Source organism: Petaurus breviceps, unplaced genomic scaffold, assembly GCF_028583685.1.
Source record: "Petaurus breviceps papuanus isolate PSGF00001 unplaced genomic scaffold, PetGlider_PUasm1.0 688, whole genome shotgun sequence".
Lineage (NCBI taxonomy): Eukaryota > Metazoa > Chordata > Mammalia > Diprotodontia > Petauridae > Petaurus > Petaurus breviceps.
This window is the reverse complement of record NW_027186457.1, coordinates 23,901,345-23,925,404: the sequence shown is the minus strand read 5'-3', so window position 1 is coordinate 23,925,404 and position 24,060 is coordinate 23,901,345. Positions and strand designations below refer to the sequence as shown.

The following is a 24,060-nucleotide window of genomic DNA, read 5'->3' as shown; positions in this document are numbered from 1 at the left end:
CTTGCTTGGTTCGACCAGTATGAAGTAAAGCAGGATGGCTAGGCATCTAGTCCTAGACTAGGCAGATACGTGCACAGTGTTGGGCTTGGAGTCAGGAAGACCCTAGTTCAAATCCTGCTGAAACACTTTCTAGCTGTGTCACCCTGGGTAAGTCATTTAACCTCTGTTCCCTCATCTGTAAAATAGGGATAATAAGACCACCTCCCTACCAGGGTTGTTTTGAGAGTCAAACGAGATAATATAAAGTTTTTAGAATGATTTATAAATATAAAACTTTAAAGCTTTATGTAAGTGCTATTATTGCCACTGCTACAATTATTATAGCTCTGACCCAATGACCTCCCTTGATCTGGACATCTCCTTTTCACTATAGTCTCCGGAGAGAACGCTGGCATTTTTAGGAGATTTATCAGACTGCTCACTCAGATTGAATTTATGGTCAATTAAAAGCCACAGGTTTTATCAAGGGGACTCTCTGTCAAGGGGAAAAACTGAGGCTGTTGGGAAGGGCAGGTCTGCACAAAATCCAAGCCTCCAGGTGCATCTCGATTGGAGTTCCTGATTCAGAGCAGAGACATCCAGGAGGCTGGGCAAGGCCCCACACTAGAGGTGGATGAATTATAGGGGGGAAGCAGGGACAGGTTCTGGGAAGATAACGCATTACAGTGGGAGGGGCCCAAGTTTAATTCCTACTCTTCTCCTTACTATCTGTGAGACATTAGACAAATTACTTAAACTCTCAGCTTCTGTTTCCACTGTATCAGACTCTGGACTTGGAACCAATCCCAGCTCTACCACTTACTATATGCTTGACCTTGGGTAAGTTGCCTCAGGCCTCATTGTCCTCATCTTCCTGGAAGGGGCTGCCCTTTTGAATCACTCCCTCAGGGAGCTGAAAATGGTGTTTGCAAAAGGGGCAGGGGCTATGTTCTTGAAATTTAGAACTGGCCCTCTCAGCCAATGGGAGGGCCCTTCCAATTCTAAATTTCACAAACATATACCCTTGCCCCCTTTTTGGACACCATTTTTATCTTACTCTAGGTATTCCGAGAAAAGAATTCTTTCCTGCTGTGATTTCTCCTCTTTAAGCTTTTCATCTTCTTTTTCTTCCTGTCACCTAATCCCCCTTTCTTTTTTTGCCTGTCTAAGCTCTATCACTGGATGGCCAGCATCGGGATCCAACACTTTCAGATACAAAAACTCTTTCCTAAGGGTTCTTGTCTGGCAAAATGTAAAGAACCCTTTGGTCCATCATTTCCTCTCAGATTCTTCATCCCAACTAGATCATAAGCTCTTTGAGTACAGGGACCAAATGTTATTACGTTTGGCAAGTTCCAGTGCTGCTCCTTGACAGATAATGGGACATATGACACCATCATAGGTTTGGGCTAGAAGGATCGTTGGAAAGTATCATTTCCAACCAACTCGTTTCACAGGTGAGAAAACTGAGACCCAGAGAAGTGATTTGTCTGGTGCAACATAGGTAATGAGTGGAAAGCCATGGCTTTTACACCATTCCACCAATGCTTGTCAAATAAATGAACAAAGAATGTCAACCCAAGGTAGACCATGGCCAGTGGGATCATCAGACTGACAGGGCTTTCTGTCTGTACAGCTCTATAGCTCAGCTTCTCTGATTTGAATACTTTTTAAAAAAGATATTTTTCAACTTAGGAATTCTAGTTTTAACAGATTTAGAAAGCCATTTGTTGCCTATTCATACAGTTAAGGTAGTAAATATAATAGATTACATAACCCACCCTTCCCCCTCCTTAGCTAATAAGTAATACCTCTTCATTTTAAAGATTCCAAGAATGCAAAAGTGCTTTCAGAAGCAAGATAAATGTAGTTTCTAATTAGTTTAATGGTTTAAAAAAATGTGCCAGATAAAGACCTATTTCTATAGTTCCTTCTCCTAACACCATAAATCATATCAGATTGGAGAAGCTTTGAAAAAGGTTGAAAATTTTTGGAGAAAATAACTCCCCCATCCTCAGAATGTTTTTTCAATACTGCCTTGCCCACATTTTCTAGTTTTGAATGTTATTTACTTTTTTTAATGCCCAGAATTGTACTGCTATTTCATAACAAGGGGACTTGCAAAATAAGACATTGAGATAAAGACATAAGCCATCAAGGAGGGAAATGAAAATAATTTTTTTCAGTGCTCTGAAATCGAATTCTTTTGGTGATTAACTAAAATTACAGGTGTTCTCTGAGGATAAGTTTTGAAAGAGTTTTAAAAATCCCCATTTTAGTCACTTTCTTTTCCTAATTCCAACTTGCTTCCCAGAATTCATGAACCAATTCACAGCTTCTACAACAGGGTATCAGCCCCTCATCCCAACTAGTTCTATATTTTGTTATCTTGGTCAGTTTGCTGGGTATGAGGTGATATCTCCAGGTAGTTTTGATTTCTATTTCTCTTCACTATCTGCCCTTCTGCTGTGTCTTCTGGACTGCTGGGCCCCATCATCTGGACCACTGTTGTACCCTAAGCATTCCCCTAGGCTACCTGGTCTGCCTTGTCACTGAACTCTTAGGACTCCTTTGCCTCTCTTGCCACTGAACAATGAGGTCTCTCCCTAATTAGAGTATGAGCTTTCTTGCTTCTTTCTTTGTATCCCCAAGGCTTAGCATAGTACCTAGTTATAGTAGATAGTAAACACTTAATATGTGCCTTTTCATTCACTGGTCATTATTAGCGATTTGGAGCATTTTTCCCCACATAGTTGTTAATGGTTTACAATCTGTTTTTGGAGAGCAGTTTGTTCATATCCTTTGATCACTTATCATTTGGGGAATGCTTTTTGGCATGAGATAGTTTTGCTAGTTGCCCATATATCTTGGATAACAGACTCTTATCAAAGAACTTTGATAAGGCAAATATTGAAATAGGCTTCTAACTTGGGTCTTCCTGTCTTCAAGTGGAGGGCTCTCTCTAATCTGCTGCTAAGATGGGGGAAGTTGGACTAATTGTGGTGTCCTGTCTCACCATCCCCCTCTGGGAGGAGGGCTGGTGAAAGGCCTCAGCACTCTGTCTATCATGAAAGGCAGGACAGTTTAGGGGGATAACTGGCAAGATCAGTTCATATAGAGACCTCTGGAGAAGACCACAGAGACCATCTAGTCCAGACCTCTTATTTTACAAATGAGGAAGTCAATCCTGCAAGAAGTAAGTTCACTTGCCCAAGGTCACACAAGTACAAAATGGCAGAGCCTGGATATCTTCTGATTCTAGAAACAGGGCCTTTCGAAATGCTTGCCAATGTCTCATTGGGAAAGGAGCCAAAGGTCTCTTTAGGAGTAATTCACACTACTGGAGGAATCAAGAAACAGTTTCTTGATCCGATTATGAAATCTATGGGACACATCTTTAATTGCTTCTCATTGCTCAAAGGAAGTAACACACATAAGTGTTGTACAAACCTTTACATGCTATATAAATGTTAGACTGCAAGCTCCTTGAGGGCAGGGACTGTCTTTTAACTCTTTTTGTATCCCCAGTGTTTAGCACATGATAAATGCTCATTGATTGATACTGATTGATAGCTATCACCATCATTATGTAAGGGAAACTAAAAAAAAGAAGAAGAAGAAGAAAGACCTACAGAAGTATCTGCCATGATTCAGAGAGCAGGATTTCATAGGAAACCTTGGGGGGACAAGAGAACTCCACTCTCTTTCCTCTATCACTCCTCACCCTGTTATCCCATCCATCTCACTTCCCCAAAGCTACTGGCTAGGATAGGCCCAAGACCTGAATTAAGTCATTCCCCTGTCTGGAACTCTGTTTCCTCATCTTCAAAACAAAGTCTGCAAGACTTCTAAGGGTGGCAGTGATTGGGTGAAATGGCAATAGGTAATACAGGGGCTCTGATCAATGACCAGAGTCCCTGAGTTTGGAGTGTGGAAGGAATTCACTGGCCCAAGCAATCTTGAAGTCAGGATTGTAAATGTTTTTGTTTTGTTTTGTTTTTAAAGCCATTGGGGTTAAGTGACTTGCCCAAGGTTACAGCCAGTTATTTTTTGTGTGGGTGTTAAGTATCTGAGGCCAGAACTGATCTTGGTTCCTCCCGATTCCCGGGGCCAGTGCTCTTACTCACTGGGCCACCTAGCTGCCCCTGGATTGTAAAAGTTTATTGTTACGCTTTACAGTGTGCAAGGGCTCTTAGAGAACCTACAAACTTAAAGAAGTCATAGGTATAGTTTTTAAGGAGTCACGACAGTAAATCAGGTGTCAATTATGCTAACTAGGTGAGTAAGGGTGGGATTAGGGAGGAGTTAAGGAGTGGTTGAAATGTCACTAAGCCAGCTATCGATCAGGACTGACTGAGAAGTGCCTAGTCTGCTACCCATCAGTGTTATGTTTGACAAGATGGATGTTGGGACCCAAGGCTAACGGAGACTCAGTATGTGTATAATTGGCTAAGGAGTTAACCTACAGATAGTGCATTGAAGGATTCATAGATGCAGCTGGTCACTATACTAGGGGGAGATAACATTTGCCTAAGCTAAAATGTTTATAGATGGTTTATAGTCTATAACTTCACTATAATATATACAATATATTATATTATATATTATATATAATGTATAGTTTATATATATATATAATAACTTCACTATAGATAGTGAAGGATTTATAGGTGTAGCTTGTTATTGTTCCAAGCAGAGATAAACAGTTTGTCAATTGTTGCTGGGCAGAGTGCTGGCAGGGGGAAGGGGCAGAGTTAATGCTCTGAGGCTGGTAGAGGGGGAATGTGTTTTACAGACTGGTTCTACAAATTGATTTTAGAAACTTATATTACACACTGATGTTACAAACATAGATCCCAAGCACTCCATCAGCAGGAACCAGATTAAATCTAATTGGGAAATGCTAAACAAAATTTCTAAAAAATAATGCAATACAATGTAGATGTCGATCTGTAGTCTTCTAAGCCAATATGTAGCTGCAGGGATCCATTTCAATTTGAATCTGAGGCCATTAGATTAGATGACAGCTGAGGCACCTTCTAGCCCCAGATCTTAGCATCCTGTGATCTTATACCATATGTGAATCATAAGACATGTCCCTTCTGATACTGGCTGGGTGGACTGACCCATGGAGGGCCTTTAGGAGCCCGAAGAGCCTTGATGGGCTACAACACTGGGCCCCATAAAAATAAAATGAAATACGTCATGGGAAAAATCTTAAGTCTCATATCTAGGTTACAGAAAGTGATTTCCACATGTGCAAGATAGGCAAACATGAGATTGAAAAGCAGCCCATCTGAAAAAAAAAAAAAGATCGGGGGTTGCTAGTGGATTGTCAGCTTGGTATGAGTCAATGGAAAAACAAGGAAGCCACAGGAAGTTAACATGAACTCCAGCTTCAGAAAGAGAGGCCCAGGGCCCAGGACTAGGGAGGGGCTAATCTGATTGCCCAGCTACACAACCTCTGGAGTACTGTGTTCAGTCCTGGAAACTATATTTGCTTTAGGAAGGATATGGGCTATGTGGAACATGTCCAGAGAAAGGTGATCAAGTTGGTAAATCATCATCAAGAGGCCATTTATACAAAGTAATGGGACCTGTTTCACTGGGAAGAAAAATAATAAAGATCACTTAGGGGGCTGGCATCAGAGCTGGCCCCCCGCCTTGCCCCAGGGAAGGTGGACTAAGGGGACACCAGGCTGCCCAGGAGGTGAGAAGCTGGAATCACCCCAGTGGCTGCCCAGGATTTCACTCCAAACAGTGAGAGCAATGGGTCTCTAACCCTGTCTTGACCCCTATCTCTTCTCACAGGAGGTGGAGGCTTTAACCTCAGCTGCCGTTCTTGCCTGAGGGAGGCCGATGAGACTCCTCAGCTTTGGGGAGGCCAAGCTAGATAGACCCTGACCTGTCCCAGGGCCATGGCCACTCTTTTGGGTCACTTTCCTGGGTCATGTATTTAACACCCTTGGCATCTCAACGGGGAAGCAATGAGGCCTGGGACTGGCAACCCTTGTCCTTAAGAAGATAGGGCAGGTTTTTTATTTTACTTTTAAACTTGACAGAATAAACAAGCCCACACTAAATGATATCCCAAGCCATTCATAGTTTTTTCATTCTTCCTTTTATGTACCAACGCCTCTCTTTTTCTATTTCCCATCTGTATGCATTTGTAATGTAGGCAGTGTGTGTATGTGTGTCACACATACATATATGTGTATGTTTTGTGTGTATATGTGCATATACATATGTGTGACTGTACATTATATGTGTATATATACATATATACTGTGAGCCCCAGCTCTCCAGTGTCCAGCAGAGTCTACTTTATGTCATTTTCACTTTTTAGAGCTCTATTACAAACATTTACAGATGATTCGCAGACCTCAATTCTCATAGCAAGCTTCTCTTCTCTTCTCCCTTTCTCTCAGGAGATGCTATCAAGCTCCACTCTATTACAGTGAGGTTTTTGTTTGCTTGTTTGTTTTTAAGCAGAGGTTAGCTTGGCCGGGCAGGTCCAGCTTCCTCAGATGCTAATGGAGTTTATGAAAAACGACCACTTTCAGGAAACCAAGTCTAGGAGCTCCCAGTGGGGACGAGCCCCAACATTTAGATAGAAGTTTGGCTTTCTGCTCTAATGCAAATTTATATCGTTCCCTAGATAATCCCTGGTCTTTTTTTTTTAATTGAAGCAAAAGGAAGTGTTTGGATAAAGAATGGAGCAGGGAATGTTTGCCCAGGTCTGCTAATGTTCAGACCCAGGGAAAGGAATCTGTGGGAAGAGCAGTTTCTTGGAAAGCCCCTCAGTATCTGATGAGGTATGCAAGCCATTAACTTCATTCTCTGGAAAGATGCCTGGAAAGATCAATGGTCCTCTTCAAGTCTCTTTCCCTGCCCTGAATTTTCCTTTCTCCTTTCATTTGTTGCTCCTGTGGTTTCGATCATTTTGTGATTAGCTCTTGAGGTCCCTGTTACTTCCTTTCAGTCACAGACTGAGTGTGTCCCTTTAAGAACTCTTAGGTGTGACTCAGGTCTGTCTTCTAGCTCAAAGAAATTGTTCTGGGGCTGGGAGGGAATGTCTCTCCCTCCCTCTGACATACACATTTCAGGATGCCAATCAGTTGCCCTATTACACTGAAGAGTGGTGGCCCCCAGAACTGGGAACAAGACTCCCAGGGTGGTCAGATCTGATCTGAAGAAGACCACTTATTCCCTCACTTTGCATATTACGTGTATTTCAGTTTCTCCTGGAATTCACCTCAAATTGATCAGTCAGCAGTAGTTTCTGGAACTTTCTTCCTATCATCCTCTGAAAAATCAATGAAAACAAGCTTGTCTTCAGGTCTCCAGCATGTGTCTGATTTTCCGTGGTTCATCTAAGGTTCCTGACCATGACTAGTGATCTTATCTTTCAGCTATTTCAATACACTGGGATGTAATTTGTTCAGGTCAAAGACATTTGATCTCTTTCAGAGTGGCTATGCTTTCTGGCTATCCTCGCACATCTTGGGCTTCTATTCCTTTTGCATCATTTTTGGTCTACCCTTTCCAATCTGGTAATCAATCTTCTTCTTCTTCTTCTTGTCTTTTTGGAGGGGGGAAGGCAGGACAATTGGGGTTAAGTGACTTGCCTAAGGTCACATGGCTAATAAGTGTTAAGTGTCTGAGGCCAGGTTTGAACTCAGATCCTCCTGACTCCAGGGTCTGTGCTCCATTCAATGTACCGCTTAGCTGCCCCTGAAGATCATTCTTCTTGATAGAAAAGAAAACCAAAACAGGAGATAAGTAGTGCCAGTTTCTGCCTGTCAAGGTCCACCATCAACCTCTGATCAGCAGGGTCCCAGGAGCTCTGGGAGAGAAATGCCCAGGTGACGAGGGAAAGGGTTATTCTTAAGGTTTCAGGGAAAATAGAAAGACCCTCCAGGGATATACCCAGTGTGGCCAACACAAACACATATGCCAAAGGAAAGCCTCCTGGGTATCAAGGCTGTCCAAAATGGTCTTGTTCTCCTCACAGAACTCTGATAGGGATCTGCTTCATTCTCCCTTCTAACAACACAGTCCCATCTGTAGCACAAAGGCCAGGTACTGGGCTAACTCAGCATTTGTCAGCTGGGACTGGCCCTCAGAGGAGAAAGATGCTGGTGCCCTCATTGGCACTATTAGTAACAGCTGCTGCCTTTTGGCTCCACAGAGTGATTGCCCAGTCTTCTGGCTTGGGTAACAGTGTCCATCATCCCTGCCAATGAGCTTGTACCAGCCTTGTTTTTATTCTTACCTAAAAAAAACCCCGCAGAACCCTCAAGTCTCAAGGTTGGGGTAGGGAGGCCTTAGAAATTGTTAAGTCCTGGAATCTGCCCTAGGCATGAAACTATTTATGTTGTCCCTAACATTCTTCTCTGGGTTTTAAGTCACCCATCTCCTATGCCTTGGACTCTATAATAAATTTCCCCCAAAGTCAGCCCTCTTCTAAACTTCTTTGTTTCTGTTGAGAATACCACCTCCATTCCTTCATTCTCCTAGGTTTGTATCCCGGACTCACTTTCCTCATCCCACATAGCCAATCAGTGGCCAAATACAGTCTTTTCTGCCTCCACAGAAACTTGAATCATCATGGGCAGTTGCTGGTCTAGCATAGGCCATGATCAGTTGTTACCTGAATTATTGCAACAGTCTTTTAATTGGACCCCTTGCTTCCAGAAACTTGACCAACCCTGGCAGCTTCCTCTTACTTCCAAGATCAAACATAAAGTCCTCTGTTTGTCATTTAAAGTTCTTCACAAACTGATCCAACCATGCTGGAAAGCATTTTGGGACTCTGCCCAAAGGGCAACCAAACTATACATACCCTTTGGTCCAGTAATAATGAGGAGGTGTGTGTGTGGAGGGGGGCAGTACAGGATCTGGAAACTCCCTTGAACTCTCCTTGAATCTTCCCACTTGATCTGTTATTTGCCTGAAGCAGGGCATCTGGCCTTTTATTATCCTTATGCCCAATTCTCTGTTAGCCTTAACCTAGCCCAGGCCTTCCTTGTGTGTTACCTGTGGATTGCCTCAAGCTACTTCTCACCCTTGATCCTATCTAAACCTCATTTTCTTGGTTCCTGGCCTCTGACTTCTAGTCACCCCAGATTACTCCCATCAAGATTCTCCCTAGACTCCTCTTCCAATCACCCCAGGCTACTTGGCCAACCCCAGATCCCTCCCACAGTCTTTCTGTATAAAAGATCCATCTTGTTTCTGTGACAGGGCTCAGATTCCTTAAGAGTCTGGCCAATATTTCGGATTTTTAATAAGCTTTGTTTTTATTTGGCTGAAAGAAGACTTGGGTCAAATTCATTTGGGCAGTACCCATGTGTTGATATTTTGGGGTCCCAGCACCCCTAAACCTCAACAATACCACATCTAGGTTCATATCCCAAAGAGATCCTAAAAAAAGGAAAAGGAATTAAATGTGCAAAAATATTCATAGCAGCCCTTTTCATGGTGGCCAAGAATTGAAAATTGAGGGGATGCCTATCAAAAGGGAAATGGTTCAACAAGTTGTGGTATATGAATATAATGGCATACTATTGTGCAATAAGAAATTATGAACAAGTAGATTTCAAAAAACCTGGAAAAACTTGTATGAACTGATACAAAATGAAATGAGCAGCACCGAGAAAACACTGTACACAGTATCAGCAACATTGTGTGATGATCAACTATGAATGACTCAGCTCTTCTCAGCAACACAATGACCTAAGACAAGTACAAAGGACTCAGAAAGGAAAATGCTATCCACATCCATATAAAGAACTGATGGACTCTGAATGCAGATCGAAGCATATGTTTTTTCACCTACTTTATTCTTTTTTGCTTTTTTCCTTTTGATTTATTTTTTTCTTTTGCAACTGTGACTAATATGGAAATATATATTTACATGATAGCACATATATAAACATATATCAAATTGCCTACCACTTTTGGAAGAGGGGAGGTAGGGGAGGGAGAAAAATTTGGAACTCAACATCTTGTAAAAATTAATGCTAAAAATTGTATTGACATGTAATTGGAGGGGGGGGGGAATAAAATAATGTTTCCTTTTTAAAGCAATTGGAGTTAAGTAACTTGCCCAAGGTTACACGGCCAGTTTTTTTTGTGTGTGTGGATGATAAGTATCTGAGGCTGGAATGGATCCCGGGTCCTCCTGACTCCAGGGTTGGTGCTGTACTCACTGTGCCACCTAGCTGCCACTAAAATAATGTTTTTAAAAAGGAAAAAAAATGACCAGAACAACAGCAACAAAAAGTCCTTCACAACCTTGTCCCTTCCTACCTTTCCAATCTGCCGTTTCCCTATATGAACCTTCTATGGTCCATCAACAGTGACATACTTGTCTTATACATTTTTTCCCCATCACACTCTCTTCAATTCAACCAACCTGGTCCTTTTATCTTCCTCACGTGACTGACAGAGAGGGAAAGAAACAGAAGGGGAGAGAGAGAGAAAACATAGAGAGACACAGAGAGAGTCAGAGACAGATTTTCCTGAGATTTCTGGGTAAGAGTTGTAAATGGTTCAGTAGATAAGTCACATTTCTTCCTTTCTTTGACCTCCCTGGGGTATCTGCCTATCATGAGGATGACTGGAACAAAGGTTTGATGAATAGTTGAATGACTTTTCTGGAATAATTCCAAATTGTTTTCCAGAACCCATGGACTAACTCCTTTCTATGCCAATGGTTCCTGGAAGAAGTTAGAAGAAAGAGTTATTAATTGTTAGTTCCATTCTGGGCACTACAATTTCGGAAGGACATCGTTGGAGAATGTCCAAAGGAAGACAGACAATGAGGATAAACCAGGACCTGGAATCTCTGTCATGTGAGTGGGTGGGGAAGATGCTCAGCCCAAGTCTTAGAGAAGACTTTGGGGAGGAGGGTTCCACAGTTATGGTCTTCTGGCATTCGGGGCCGTCATGAAAGATAGATGAGATTCATTCTGCATGGTCCCAGAGGGCAGGACCAGGAACAATGGATGGAAGTTGCTCAGAGACCGATTTAGGCTTGAAGTCATGGAAAAAACTTTTTATGACTTAGAGCTGGAGTGGGTGGTGCTGAGAGGAGGTGGGTCACCAGAGGTCTTCAAGCAGAATGACTATTTGTCCCATAGATCATGGGGGGATTCCTTTCAGGGCTGCCAAGGTCCCTTCCCACTCTCAAATTCTGTGATTCCCAAGAAATGGGATTAAAGAGCAAGTCTGAAAAAGGGAGAGTGGATAAGTGGGTGGCAAAGGCACATGCATGATACACACACATACATGCACACACATATACGCATACATGTACATATATGCACAGACATACACATGCATATACATATACAATATATATGTGATCCCTCTGGGAGAAAGAAAGGAGGTGGTAAGCTGGGGTCAGAGGTAAAGGTACATGAACTGAAATGTTGGGTCGGACCTCTTCCTTGTTGGCTACAAGGTGGCGTTCTGATCCAGAGCAGATTGACTGTTGTTCAGGATGCAGGTGGATGAAAGAGGAATGCAGGACCACCCAGAGGGGCTAGTGAAAAGGGGCACAAGTGTATACTGGAGCCACAAAAGTCAGGCATTCACAACTGAAGGAGTACTTGTATATTGAAAACAAAAACAAGAAACTCCTAAATCAGTAAAATCTTTCCCTCTGCACTGTCTGAGCAAGAAACAACATGTTCTCAGCAAAGGGGCTGGTTGCCATTTTAAAGTCACTGCTATTTTTAATCACAAAAGGCTGACTATGTAGGTTATACCATTCACCAGGGCTTTCACACCGGTGTTCTAAGCATCATTTTGGCTCAGGTGCCTCTGGATTATTCACAAGAGGCCAGTATCAACTCCTTCCCCACCTCCAACACAAAGCCTGGTGGCCTCCTCCCACCAACCAGCAGGTGGAAGGCCACACTAATTCATCCTATTATTAGTTTAAGTAAAATATAAACAGGAAGGCAAATACTTTTCAGGCACATCATGTCCCAGGCTCAGGTAGAGAATCTAAGGGATGCTTGTCAGATCTGTGGTCTTCCAATAACCAATCCCACCATCCCTACTTACACTAACAACTTACCCTGCATTTATTTTGGGTTTATTTTCCATATCATTACCTAAGTAGAGTGGATTTGGTCTCCCCCCACTTCTCCCAGCTCCAGCTGAGCTGGACTGACACCAACTAGTGAACTGCTTTTTAGTTCAGGATGATTAGGGGTGGGGGTGGGGAAGGGGAGACACAGGGCTTGGGGGAGGGGGAGGGAGGTGATCAATCATTTTTTATTGTTGCCCCAGCAGCTATTGCTCTTCCTAGTTGTGTGAGAGAAAGGTGTTCCCATTTCATAAGGTATCACAAGGAATTAAGAACCTTTTAACACATTAAAACCACATTATCTTTATTATATCAACTGAGCTGGGAGTGAAGGAAAAATCCCCCCTCTCTCAATTATTTATGACACTGGAGAACAATCTGGAACTATGCCCAAAAGGCTATAAAATTGTGCATACCCTTTGATCCAGCAATAGCACTTCCAGGGCTCTATCCCAAAGAGATCATAAAAATGGGAAAAGGACCCACATGTACAAAAATATTTATAGCAGCTCTTTTTATGATGTCCAAGAACTGGAAATTGAGGGGATGCCCATCAACTGGGGAATGGCTGAACAAGTTATGGTCTATGAACAGGCAGACATCAGAAAATCCTGGAAAGACTTAGATGAACTGATGCTGAGTGATGTGAGCAGAACCAGGAGAACATTGTACATAGTAATAGCAACATTGTGTGATGACCAACTTTGATAGACTTAGCTCTTCTCAGCAATGATCTAATGCAATGATTGAGGATAATTCCAAAAGACTCATGGTGGAAAATACTTTTCACATCCAGAGAAAGAACTCATGGACTCTGAATGCAGATCAAAGCATACAATTTTCTCTCTTTTTTTTGTCTTTTTCTTTCTTGTGGTTTTCCCCTTTTGTTCTGATTCTTCTTTTACAAGACTAATGTGGAAATGTGTTTAATGTGAGTATACATGTATAGCCTATATCAGATTTCATGCTGTCTCAGGGGGAGAGAGAGGGAAAATTTAGAACTCAAAATCTTATGAAAGTGAATGCTGGAAACAAAAAAAATTAATTAATAAAAACAATTATTTATGAAAGAGTTGTCTCTGCAGAATGTAAGCTCTATGAGGGCAGGACATGTTTCATTTTTGTCTCTATCCCTAGCACCTAGCACCGTGTCTGATGTATAATGGATGTCTAATAAATGCTTGTTGATTGATTGATTGATATATACTCTTTTTGCATATATTCATATATATCCATTTCCCCCAATAGACTATAAGATCCTGGCAGGCAAGACCTATTTTCCTTTTTGTCTCTGTGTCTCCATGAATTCAAATCTGACCTCAGACAGTTACTTACTAGTTATGTTACCCTGGGCAAGGCACTTCACCCTGTTTGCCTCAGTTTCCTCATCTGTCAAATGAGCTGGAGAAGGAAATGGCAAATCACTCCCGTGTCTTTGCCAAGAAAAGCCCAAATAGGATTGTGGAGAATTGGATGCCACTGAAGCAACTCAGCAAAACTCCGCCACCCAGCAAGGATCCTGACTCGTAGCAGGCACTGAATAAATGCTTTCAGATCAATGGCCCACCATTCAAAGGACTGAGAGAGGAAAGCTTCAAGGCCAGTGCCTTGTCCTCACCAGCCATTCCAGAGGCATGTTATGAAATGCAATTACTCCAGGTAGCTAGGAAAGGTGAACTTACCCTTTTTAGAAAGCACCTGCCAAGAAATTCAGGATTTTCAACGCAGTTTTCCAGTTCTTTGAGAAAAACTCTAAGGACAAAAATGTAGATGGGTTTGATTTTTTTTTAATGTACTAGCTTAAGAACAATGATACAAGTCTGAATGGGGGATGGAGGGAAGGAAGGGAGACTAAAAATACACCAGGCTATTATCACCTCCCCCCACACCCTGGAACTTCCTCTATTATTAGAACCAGGCTAGACCCAATGTGGCTCAACCAGCCCCCAAGCCCTGGTGGCAAACAGCCTGGAGTTCCCAGGCTCCTCTTAGTTTGTGAAGAGGGGAGGAAAAGGAACATTTGGAAAAGAGCTGGGCTCTGCCACTTTCTACTTGGGTCACTCGGGGACTGTGCAAAATGAGGGAGTGTGCTGGATGCTCTCTAAGGCCCCTCAGCCTCTCATAGGCTCAAGTCCTAAGAATCTGAGAACACCAAGACAAGAAGGCAGGTTGGAAGGATGGCAATGGCATGACCCAGCAAAGTGTTCGTGTGCCTTTGAAACGTACATCATCCTAGGAGCATTTTTCAGTCACTGTGGGGAAGGTGGAGTACAAGGCATCTATCTGACTGCCTGTCTGTCTGTCCGTCCGTCCATCTGTCTCTCTATGTCTGCCTGTCAATCCGTCTATCAGTGTCTATCTAGTTCTGTCTGTCTGTGTTTCTATCTTAAGTCTCATGATGTAGAATGCTGAACGTGAAGTCAAAAACCTCAGGTTCCCGTGCTGGACCTGCCATATGACCTGGGGCAAGATCTCTGAACCTCTATTTCTTCCCATGTATCCCTCTTTAGGATGGGGATAAGTTCCTTGAGGGGAAAGTACTGTTTTTGCCTTGGAGGCTGGAGCAGAGGAAAGGCAGTATTGTCCAGTGGGTAGATGCCTAGAGGACCTGAGCTCTAACCTCACCACGGTCACTTAGCAGCCGTGTGTAATCATGGCACCTCTGTGACAATCAGTTTCTTCATCTGTAAATGTGATGACACCCACGGTGTTCTTCCTCCCTGAGGTTGATGTAAGAATCAGATAAGGTACGTGTGTATAAAGGGTTTGCACTCTGAGACCCTCCCCTTCCTAGCCTTGTCTCTCGATGGCTTGCCTTTGTATCCTCAGCTCTTAGCCCAGGCCAGCCTGGTACATAGCAAGTGCTTCAGAAATGATTATTCATTCAAGACTTCTGAATTTCCACTGGTTCATATTCTTGTTAAAACTTAACCATGAGAAGAGGGGATTTTATCCATTGCTGGTTTTAGAGCTGGTGCTAGAGAAAGGGCATTGACATGGGTTCAAACCTCACCCCTGATGTGTACTCTTCAGCCCTCAGTTTCCTCATCTGTAAAATGAGAGGGCTGAAGCAGATGACCTTTGAGGTCTCTTCCAGATATAAAACCAACAGTCCTAGATCAGGAGCTTTCAGGGACAGACTGCCCAATACAGTGAGCGTAGACATTGACTAACTGCCCTCACTGACTCTGAATATTGGATAAAATGCCATAAAAAATATAAGATTCCCTTTGGCATGAGGTTGAATGCCCTTTCCTGAAACAATACCACAAGAACTTGCCTTAGTTGCTTCCATTCCTAAGGCTATGTTGATGCAAAGTCTGTTTTTAATTCTCATTTAGAATTAAATGAAAAGAAAAAAAGCCATTTTTGTTTTATTCAAATCCCAGCTTCCCCCCCCCACACACACACACTCTGTCCCTTGAAAAATCTCCTGCTGTGCAATGAGCGAGGGCAGCATTTAAGAAGGCCAGGGGTGAAACCAGTCTGGTTTGGGCAGTGACTTAATTACAAACTTCCTCCGTAATCCAGGGAGGCTAAACAGAAATTCCTTTGGGCCCTGACCAGTGTAATCAGTGACTGGCAGCCCAGGAAATCGTTGTGACTGCCACCTCTACTGCTATGACGTGACTGCTGGACTTGAGTATTATCCACAAACCCCTCTGCTCATCAATGATACAAAATGAAAAGGATGGAAACTCTCCTTCCATATTCCTTCTTTGGAATCTTGTGGGCTGGTTCTGTTCACCCGAGTCAGGCAACCTGTTTTGGATTTTATCTTACACAGGTATGGCTTTCTACTTGTGAGGCAATGTGCCAGAGGAGAAAGAACACTGACCTCAGGGCGGAGAAGACCTGAGTTCAAATCCCTTCTTCACACACACTGGCTGGGTGACCCTGGAAAAGTCATTTACCCTCTCAGTGCCTAAGGCAATTCTTTGAGATGCTACATGGCAGAAAAAAGTTGTTGATCTGCAGTAGCAGAAGGCATTCCCTATACCAATGAAATTATGGGTCTCAGACATTTGTGGATATGTATGGGATATGCATGCATGTGCTTATATACATATTACATATATGCACACAAATATATATATATATTCTATGTACATCTGTGTGAGTATATCACATCCATGAAGTGATAACTCTCAGATAGGGGTATGTATATATACACACACACACATACATATATATATATATATATCTACCTACAGATGATTTTCTGTTATATCTGTGCATATATCTATACACATACCAATGAAATTCGAGCTCTCAGGAATGTGAATCTATGCATATATCCACACACATGCATTTTCAAAATACACATCTGTATATCTATACACACATGGATGAAATTATAGGTCTCAGACATATGTATGTATGTATTTGTTGTTCAGCTGTTTCAGCTGTGTCCAATTCTTTGGGGTTTTCTTGGTAAAGACACTAGAGCAGTTTGTCATTTCCTTCTCCAGTTCATTTTACAGATGAGGAAACTGAGGCAAACAGATTATGTCCAGGGTCACATAGCTAAGTGTCTGAGGTTGGATTTGAACTTAGGTCTTCTTGACTCCAGGCCTGGCACTTAACCAAGAGACAGAGCCACCTAACTGCCTTCATATGTATATGCACATACATAGATCCACACATACATGCATTTTCTATGTACATTGGTACATGTATCTATACACAACTATGGGAAATTATAGGTATCAAATATACGTGTATAAGTATATATACACACACATATACTTACACATTCCTATATCCACACATACATGTATTTTCTATGTATATATCTATATGTATATCAATAAAATTCTAAATCTCAAACATATGTACATGTATATGCATATGCCCACATCTTTACATATATTTTATGCACATGTACATGTATTTATACACAGACATAAAATAATATGCAAGGTAGCATAGTATTGGGCAAGAAGAGCAGGTACCAGAACTAGGAAGATCTGTGTTCAAGTCCAGCCGCTGGCCCATGATGGCTGGTGGCTCTGGGTAAATCACTGAATTGCTCGGGGTGGAATCTAAGACCCAATGACCCCCTGCATTATTGGGGCATCCCCTCACATCCCTGAAATCATAGGGATAGTCCATAGTCCCAATAAATTTTAATTATATTATATAGCCCATAACATATTTATAAAAAGACTGAGCAAATCAACATTGACTTTCACCTCAAACTTCCAATTTAAACCATTTCCAGTAAAGCTTTCTGCTGGTTCTTCCTTGGGGCTGAATTTCTTTCATATGCCAATATTCCCCACTACAGAGAAGAATCACTCAGAGGTTCCTATGCCACTTTCTCTGGAAGTCTCCCTTGACCTCTTGAGTTGTTTGGTGCTCCATCCTTCCTCAAACTCGTGTATACTCTTCTCTATTTACATGTAGTATCTCACAATCCCCCCCATCCTCACAGAAGACTGTAAGCTCCCTGAGGACCTGGACTACTTGGTTGTTGAGCACAGTGCCTGGCACAGGTTTTCTGTGTGGGCTAGGTGGTATTGGAGTTGAGTTTTGAAGGGAACAAGGGATTCCAGGGGTGGGAGGTGAGGAGGGAGAACCTTCTAGGGAGCCAGGATCATCTGGGAGATACACACCTGTTATGGAATTCATGGATTTCATGGAGGTTTCCAAAGAGAATTTCCTTTTTGTTCTGAAGGGCAACTGGGATCAGGTGATTTAAGTCGGGATTGTCCATTTCTGCTGCATAACCCTGCAGAGGATGGAGAGGTGTTAGTAACACAAATGGGAACCCAGGAGATGCTGCAAATTCAGCCCTTTTCCTCTCACCCACACAGTTGAAAAGGTGCTGGTTTTACAGTCAGAAGATGCAGGTTTCAATCTCAGATCTGTACTCCTGAATAGCCTTAGGTAAGACATTTACTTCTCTGGGCCTCAGTTTCTGGCTCTCAGGTCTCTTGCAGCTTTAAAGTAGAATTTTTCTGATGCTGCCCCCCACCCCTACCACCAATAGCAGCAACCACAGTGGAATGCCCAGGGTGGCTGCTAGCACAGGTTCTTAGATCTGTTTTACTAGGAAAGGTCTTTTTTAATTACATTCACTAGTTCAGGGGAAGTCAGCATCCTGAACTTATAAGCAGAGAAATAAAGACCCATAGACAGGGCTTCTGGTTGTCTCAGAAATTAGCACATATCGACAGACAGAGCCAACTGTTTGACCAAGGCAATACATATATAGTTACCAGAGAGAGAAGCACAAGCATCTGGGTTTTTCAAAGCTGGGGGAGGGAGAGCTCTTTACTGGCTACCCAGAGTATCATCTGATCAAATGGCAAGAACACTCTTCTTAAGCAACAACTTAAGATGGAAAAGACACTGAATTTGGAATTTTGGATGATGTGGGTGACCTTGCTTAACTATGCTTGCTTAATAGCTATTTACATTTAAATGAATTAATTTCAATGTATAAGGTATCAGATTTTTTTTTTTAGTATCTCCCTCTAAATCCCATCAGGATTCTTTGCTCATTCATTTTCATGAACTTTTCCTCTTTGCATTCCTCATACTTAACTCTCTTAATAGCCTTATAATATTCAAATAAAATGAGTGTACCATAATTTATTTAACCACTACCCTATTGCTGGACATTTAGGTTGCAATTCCACCAACAATGAATGGGTATATTTTCTCCACAAGTCCACCAGCCACATCAATGTTTTTTCTATGATTTTCAGTAGTAGGAGGTATGTGATCTTATAAATCCAGAAAGCTTTTTTTTTAAATTAAAATCTTAATGGGAATTACTAAGATTCAAGAAAAAAAATATTTTAAGTGGGTTAAAGATTTAGACCTGTGATTTCTTCTTTTCTTTTTTTTTTGGGGGGGGGAGGGGGTAAGGTAGGGCAATTGGGGTTAAGTGACTTGCCCAAGGTCACATGGCTAGTTTTGTGTTAAGTGTCTGAGGTTGGAGGACTGGTGCTCTATGCACTGCACTACCTAGCCTCCCCTTAGACTTGTGATTTCTTTAGAATGGAGGATTCCTGGCACGAAAACTCCCTCTGCAAGTGTAGATTAGCAGCCTGCCCAGTCTTGGAGAGTTGGATGCTTGGGACACTGAGAGGTGAAGTATTTGCCTGTAGTCAAATAGGGAGTGTCAGAGGTAGGATTTGAACCCAAGCTTCCTGAATCCAAGGCTGGTCCTTTATCCATCAACATGAACAGCTTGCATTCTTACTGTGCAACAGAATCTCGGTTAGGATGAGAGTATTTCCAGAAACGCAGTCAGCTTACCTCAATTATACTCTGAAGCTCCTCAACATAAACTCGTTCTGTCTCAATCAGTTCATGCATGATGTGGCTAAAACAGAGAAAGGCCAAGACACTTCAGAATCCAGAGCAAGATTGTACTGCTGAAGTTTTCTCCTCCCTCATACCTCTAGGCATTAATAAAATGTTGGATTCTAACTTTAAGGGGGACAGCTAACTTTATTCTGTTCTATTGTCTTACAAATGCATACCCTTGGTCACTAGGGGAAATCAGGACAGCATGCATAAATCCCTAAAATCCAGTGAAGACAAATAAATGGGTTACAGAGCTGCCTTGTGGCGTGAGACAATCATTTCTGCACTTAAAAGCAACAATTAATTGTTATATTTTCTAGGTTCCACTGCTTTGTTCACAAATCAGTTTTTAAAAAGAAAGCTCTTTGAAATAGTCATTGACACTTATTTCCTAGATGGCAGATCCAGTCTTCCCCATTCACTCACAAATGCTAATTAAAAACTGGGGCCAAAGTGAAGAGATGTGGGCTGAATTCTATAACCAGACTAGAACTTGCATTTACTGAGTCAGTTTCAGAGTGGAATGTGGGGGACAGTGGGTCGGGGGAAGACCTGGGAGAGGCTTCAGTAGAGTTCTCAGGAGTGTGTCTGTCAGTGACTCTGTGCTGTTCCACATGTTCATGAAAGATTGGAATGAAGCCACAGATGGCATGCCTGTCACCACTGTAGATGGCACAAAGCTGAGGGATGGCTAGTGTTGGATGACGGGCTGAATTGAATTAGATGAAATTGGATTGGGATGAATGTCAAGTTCTCTGCTTGGGTTCAAACCATCAATTTTTTAAGTATAGAATGGTGCTGGGGGGGGCATGGATTCATGGCTAGACAACAGGATCTTAACAGATGGCAAATTCTATGAGTCAACAATGCGATGTGGCAGTGCCACGAGAGAACCATACCTGAAATATTGCATTCAGGTTTTTTAGCACCATATTGTAATAAGGATGTTGAGAAATTGAAGAATGACCAGAGGAGGGCAACCAGTACAATGAAGGGCCTTGAGTTCAGGTCAAATGAAGAGAAGGGAATAAGTGTGTATGAATGACCTACTACGTACCAGGCCCCAGCTTTAAAGTACTTTACAGGTATGATTTCATTTGACATGAGAAGGTAGAAGGAACTGGGGATGTTTAGCCTGCAGAAGAGAAGACTCTGTGGGAGTATCTGTTTCGTGACAGATAAAAGTCTTAAATGTTAAAATGAAGGACCTGGTGAACAGTATTGGGGAAGAGGTGCAGTTCTGGCACCTTCCCTAGCCCACCAAGCCTTCCTCCAGTTCAGTTCAGGGCAGGACGGAGCCATATTTCCCAGCAGAGAGTTTGGGGCAAAGCCTCCAAGCATCTGTGTCTGCCAGAGGAAGCATCTGAGCATCTCCACCATCAACTCCCAGTAATTTATTCAAGCCCATTCACATAAATTGTCTCCCATCATTGTCACCCCATGGCAAGATAACTGCCATGGATGTGGTGAAAGTGCTGGATTAACTTTCTACTAAATTATTCCTGATCAAAGACTAGAGGCTACTCAGGTGGGCTTCAGCTTTGTCCTTTGTTACTATAGGAACATGCTCTTTTGCTGAGAACTTTGGAAAGGAGGGCGCATGACCTCATTCACTGGCAGTAAAACCCACAAGCAGAAAACAAAAGGAAAAGGAGCTTAAACTACAGAAATAATTGTTAAAAGTCATGGATTTAGATCTGGAAGAGACCTTAAAAGTCGAGTCCTACCCCCTCATTTTACTAACACAGTGGGTTAGTAAGTGGGTAGTAAGGTAGCATAATGGATAGGGTGCTGGCCTTGGAGTCAAGAAGAACTAATTTCCAGTTCTGCCTCAGATATGTATTAGCTGTGTGATCCTGGGCAAATGGTAACTGCTCAGCCTCAGTTTTCCCATATGTGAAATGGGGATAATAAAAGCACCTACCTCTCAGAGCCGTTATAAGGGTCACATGAGATAACATTTTTACAGCATTCTGCAATCCTTAAAGCACTATGCAAATGTTAACTATTGCTATTATTACTGTACTTGGGCACCCCTGGCCAATGCCTTCGTACCAAAGTCAGTACCGCTGACTTATCAGTTTGTAACACTGGCTTCTTTGATGGTGGAAACTGGTCTCCTCAAATCTGCCTTTAAAGCCCTCTTTCATCTGTACATACTTTCGGGGGAGAGAGGGAGAGAACGTCACATAGCTAATTCAATAAAGAAAATCCATGCATGGATATTCAAGCATTGATAATGGTTTATCTGCCTTGATCCCCCCTATCTTATCTTGCCTTCACAGAGTCCTGTCCTGATGCCTCACTGCAGAGAGGAGTCTCCAAGGCTGTGTTGGTAGAGGAAGAATGTTGGGAGATTCTACACCAAGCTAGAAACACCCTGGGCTCAATGCTGATGACAAATTGAGTCTGCTATCTGAGACCAACATACCAAAGGTGGCAACAGGGTGTGGTGGGAGGAATCCAGGACAAGTCAGAAGACCTTGGTTCCTATTTTAGTTTTACTACTCACTCCCTCTGTGTGGCCTTGCAGCATGTCACATAATCTCTTGGAGTCTCAATCTCCTCATCTGTAAAAGGCTGGAGCTGGACTTGATAAGTTCTGACTTCCTGTCCATTCCTAGGTCCATGACCCTGTAATCGCTCATAAATCAACCCCTAAAGTGGCATTTTAATGTATTAAAACTACACTCACTAAGAGTTTTGGAGCCCCCATATGGAGAAGCCTATCATGATATGAGGAGTAAGCAGAGGGCACTCTGAAACCTACTGTTTTCAGACAGTCTCTAAACGCTGACCTAACACATGGTGTTCTCAATTTGAAATCTTTGTCCAGTGACAGTGAACTGATGTGACTGAAGGAACTGAAGTGTAGCACTGCTGACATTCTGATGGAAAAGGAAGCCAGGATATACAAGAAAGCACTGCAGGAGAGGAGAGAGACCTGGATCTCTGGGAAGAGGCAAATAAAGGCAGTGAAGACTCTGCTCTGCAAGGTGACAAGGAGCATCACTGCAAGGAACACTTGGTAATATCAACTTGCAAAAAGAAACATAATTAGAGAGAGGGAGAAAGGAAAGAAGGGAGGAGGAAGGAAAAATTAAAAAAATGAAGGGAGAAAGGAAGGAAAGAAGGAAAGAAAAAGGAAAGAAGGGGAAGAAGGAGAAGGAAGGAAGAAAAGGAGAAAGGAAGAGAGGGAATAAAAAGTAAATAAAAGATGAAGAAAGGAAATAAGGAAGAAAGGGAAGAAGGAAGAAAATAAGGAAGAAAGGGATGAAAGGGAGGAAGAAGGAGGGCAGCTAGTGGGCACAGTGAATAGAGCACTAGCCCTGGAATCAGGAGGACCTGAGTTCAAATCCAGCCTTGGACACTTAACACCTTGGTCAAGTCACTTAACCCCAATTGCCCTGCCCTCTCTCCTCCAAAAAGATAAAAAAGGAAGAAGGAAGGGATGGAGGAAAGAAGAAAATACTAAAGAAAGGAAAGAAGGGTGGAAGGAAGGAAATAAGGAAGGGAAGAAGGAAGGAAAGAAAAAAAGGAAGGGAGAGAGTAAGGAAAAGGAGGAAGGGCTGAAGGAAGGGAGAGAGGATATTAAAGAGGAAGGAAGAAAGAAAGAGATCCAGGTTATGTTATTGAACCTCAGTGCTCCAGGCAGTTCTTGAGGACAGTTTACAGAACAATTGCCCAAAGAGAATTCCACAAATGAAACCACAGATCCCTAATTAGTAAGTGATTATTTTCAAGTGGTCGAAATAGAATGCTACTGAATCACAGTCAGTAATTCAATGCCAATATAAGCTTTTCCCCTGGCCCTGGTACCTGCCCACAGATCATTACCTCAAGCTGGCCTGGTGGCAGCCCCTCCTAAGGTCAGAATATGCAAACACTCATGTGCCAATCGCCACTTTCTTCAGGGAGTTGGCCTCCTTGGTGAAAACATGATAAGGCCATTTTCTGCAACCGGTGACTTCCCCACTGCCACCCAACTGACTGAAAGGGTGACAAGAGCCTTGTCCCCAAGACACCCCAGCCTTGTCAAAGGTGACAAGAGCCTCCTGTGTTTATTATTTGCTAATTGCAAACAAACCAGAAAGGAAAGTCTTTGACTCATCAGAGTGAAGTACCGGGATGACTGGGAAAATTCATCAGGGTCATTTATCCCCAAAAGACACAAGCATCTTCTAGGAAGGACTCTGATAACTATTTTGGTTCTAATCTCTCAAAGGCCTCAAAGAAAACCACAAAGTGATCTTTCTATAACACCGAGATAATGTCTGTCATTTGTACACCTGGAAGCCCTTTTCTACTGTACCAAAGATGATCATTGCCATCATGACTGATAAGCATCCAGCTGGCACTTATCTATTTCTTGGCAGGCACAAGGATGCTCCTTTAAGCCCTCTGTTTGATGTTCTTTAGGACAGATACTAACACTTAGATCACAGGGTACTGAAAAGTGTGCTGGTTCTGGGGTCAGAAGACTTTTCCACTCACTGTGTGTGACCTCAATAAGTCATTCGATTTCCTTGGGTCTCAACTGGTTCCTCTATAAAACGAGAACGTTGGATTAGATGAATTTTAGATCGCTTTCAGCACTAAATCTATGATCCTAATTATGTAACAAGACAAATGTAAAATTTGTTGTTGTTCAGTCA

General features: G+C 42.4%; 1 protein-coding gene and 1 long non-coding RNA gene across 3 annotated transcripts in view; one reads left to right on the top strand and one right to left on the bottom strand.

The window, feature by feature from the left end:
* MCF2L2 (MCF.2 cell line derived transforming sequence-like 2) overlaps nt 1–24,060 on the bottom strand; it is a 348,809-nt gene that overhangs the window by 74,965 nt on the left and 249,784 nt on the right. For both annotated transcript variants that reach the window (XM_069104786.1, XM_069104785.1), the window contains exons 16-18: nt 19,355–19,421; nt 17,701–17,816; nt 13,765–13,834 (exon numbers count right to left, since the gene is read on the bottom strand). In XM_069104786.1, coding sequence (XP_068960887.1) covers nt 13,765–13,834; nt 17,701–17,816; nt 19,355–19,421 — 253 coding nt within the window. The remainder of the gene's footprint in view (nt 1–13,764; nt 13,835–17,700; nt 17,817–19,354; nt 19,422–24,060) is intronic.
* On the top strand, nt 700–22,918 carry LOC138174443 (uncharacterized). The gene is made up of 3 exons (XR_011171719.1): nt 700–819; nt 10,668–10,838; nt 21,691–22,918. It is a non-coding gene; the product is annotated as an uncharacterized lncRNA (long non-coding RNA).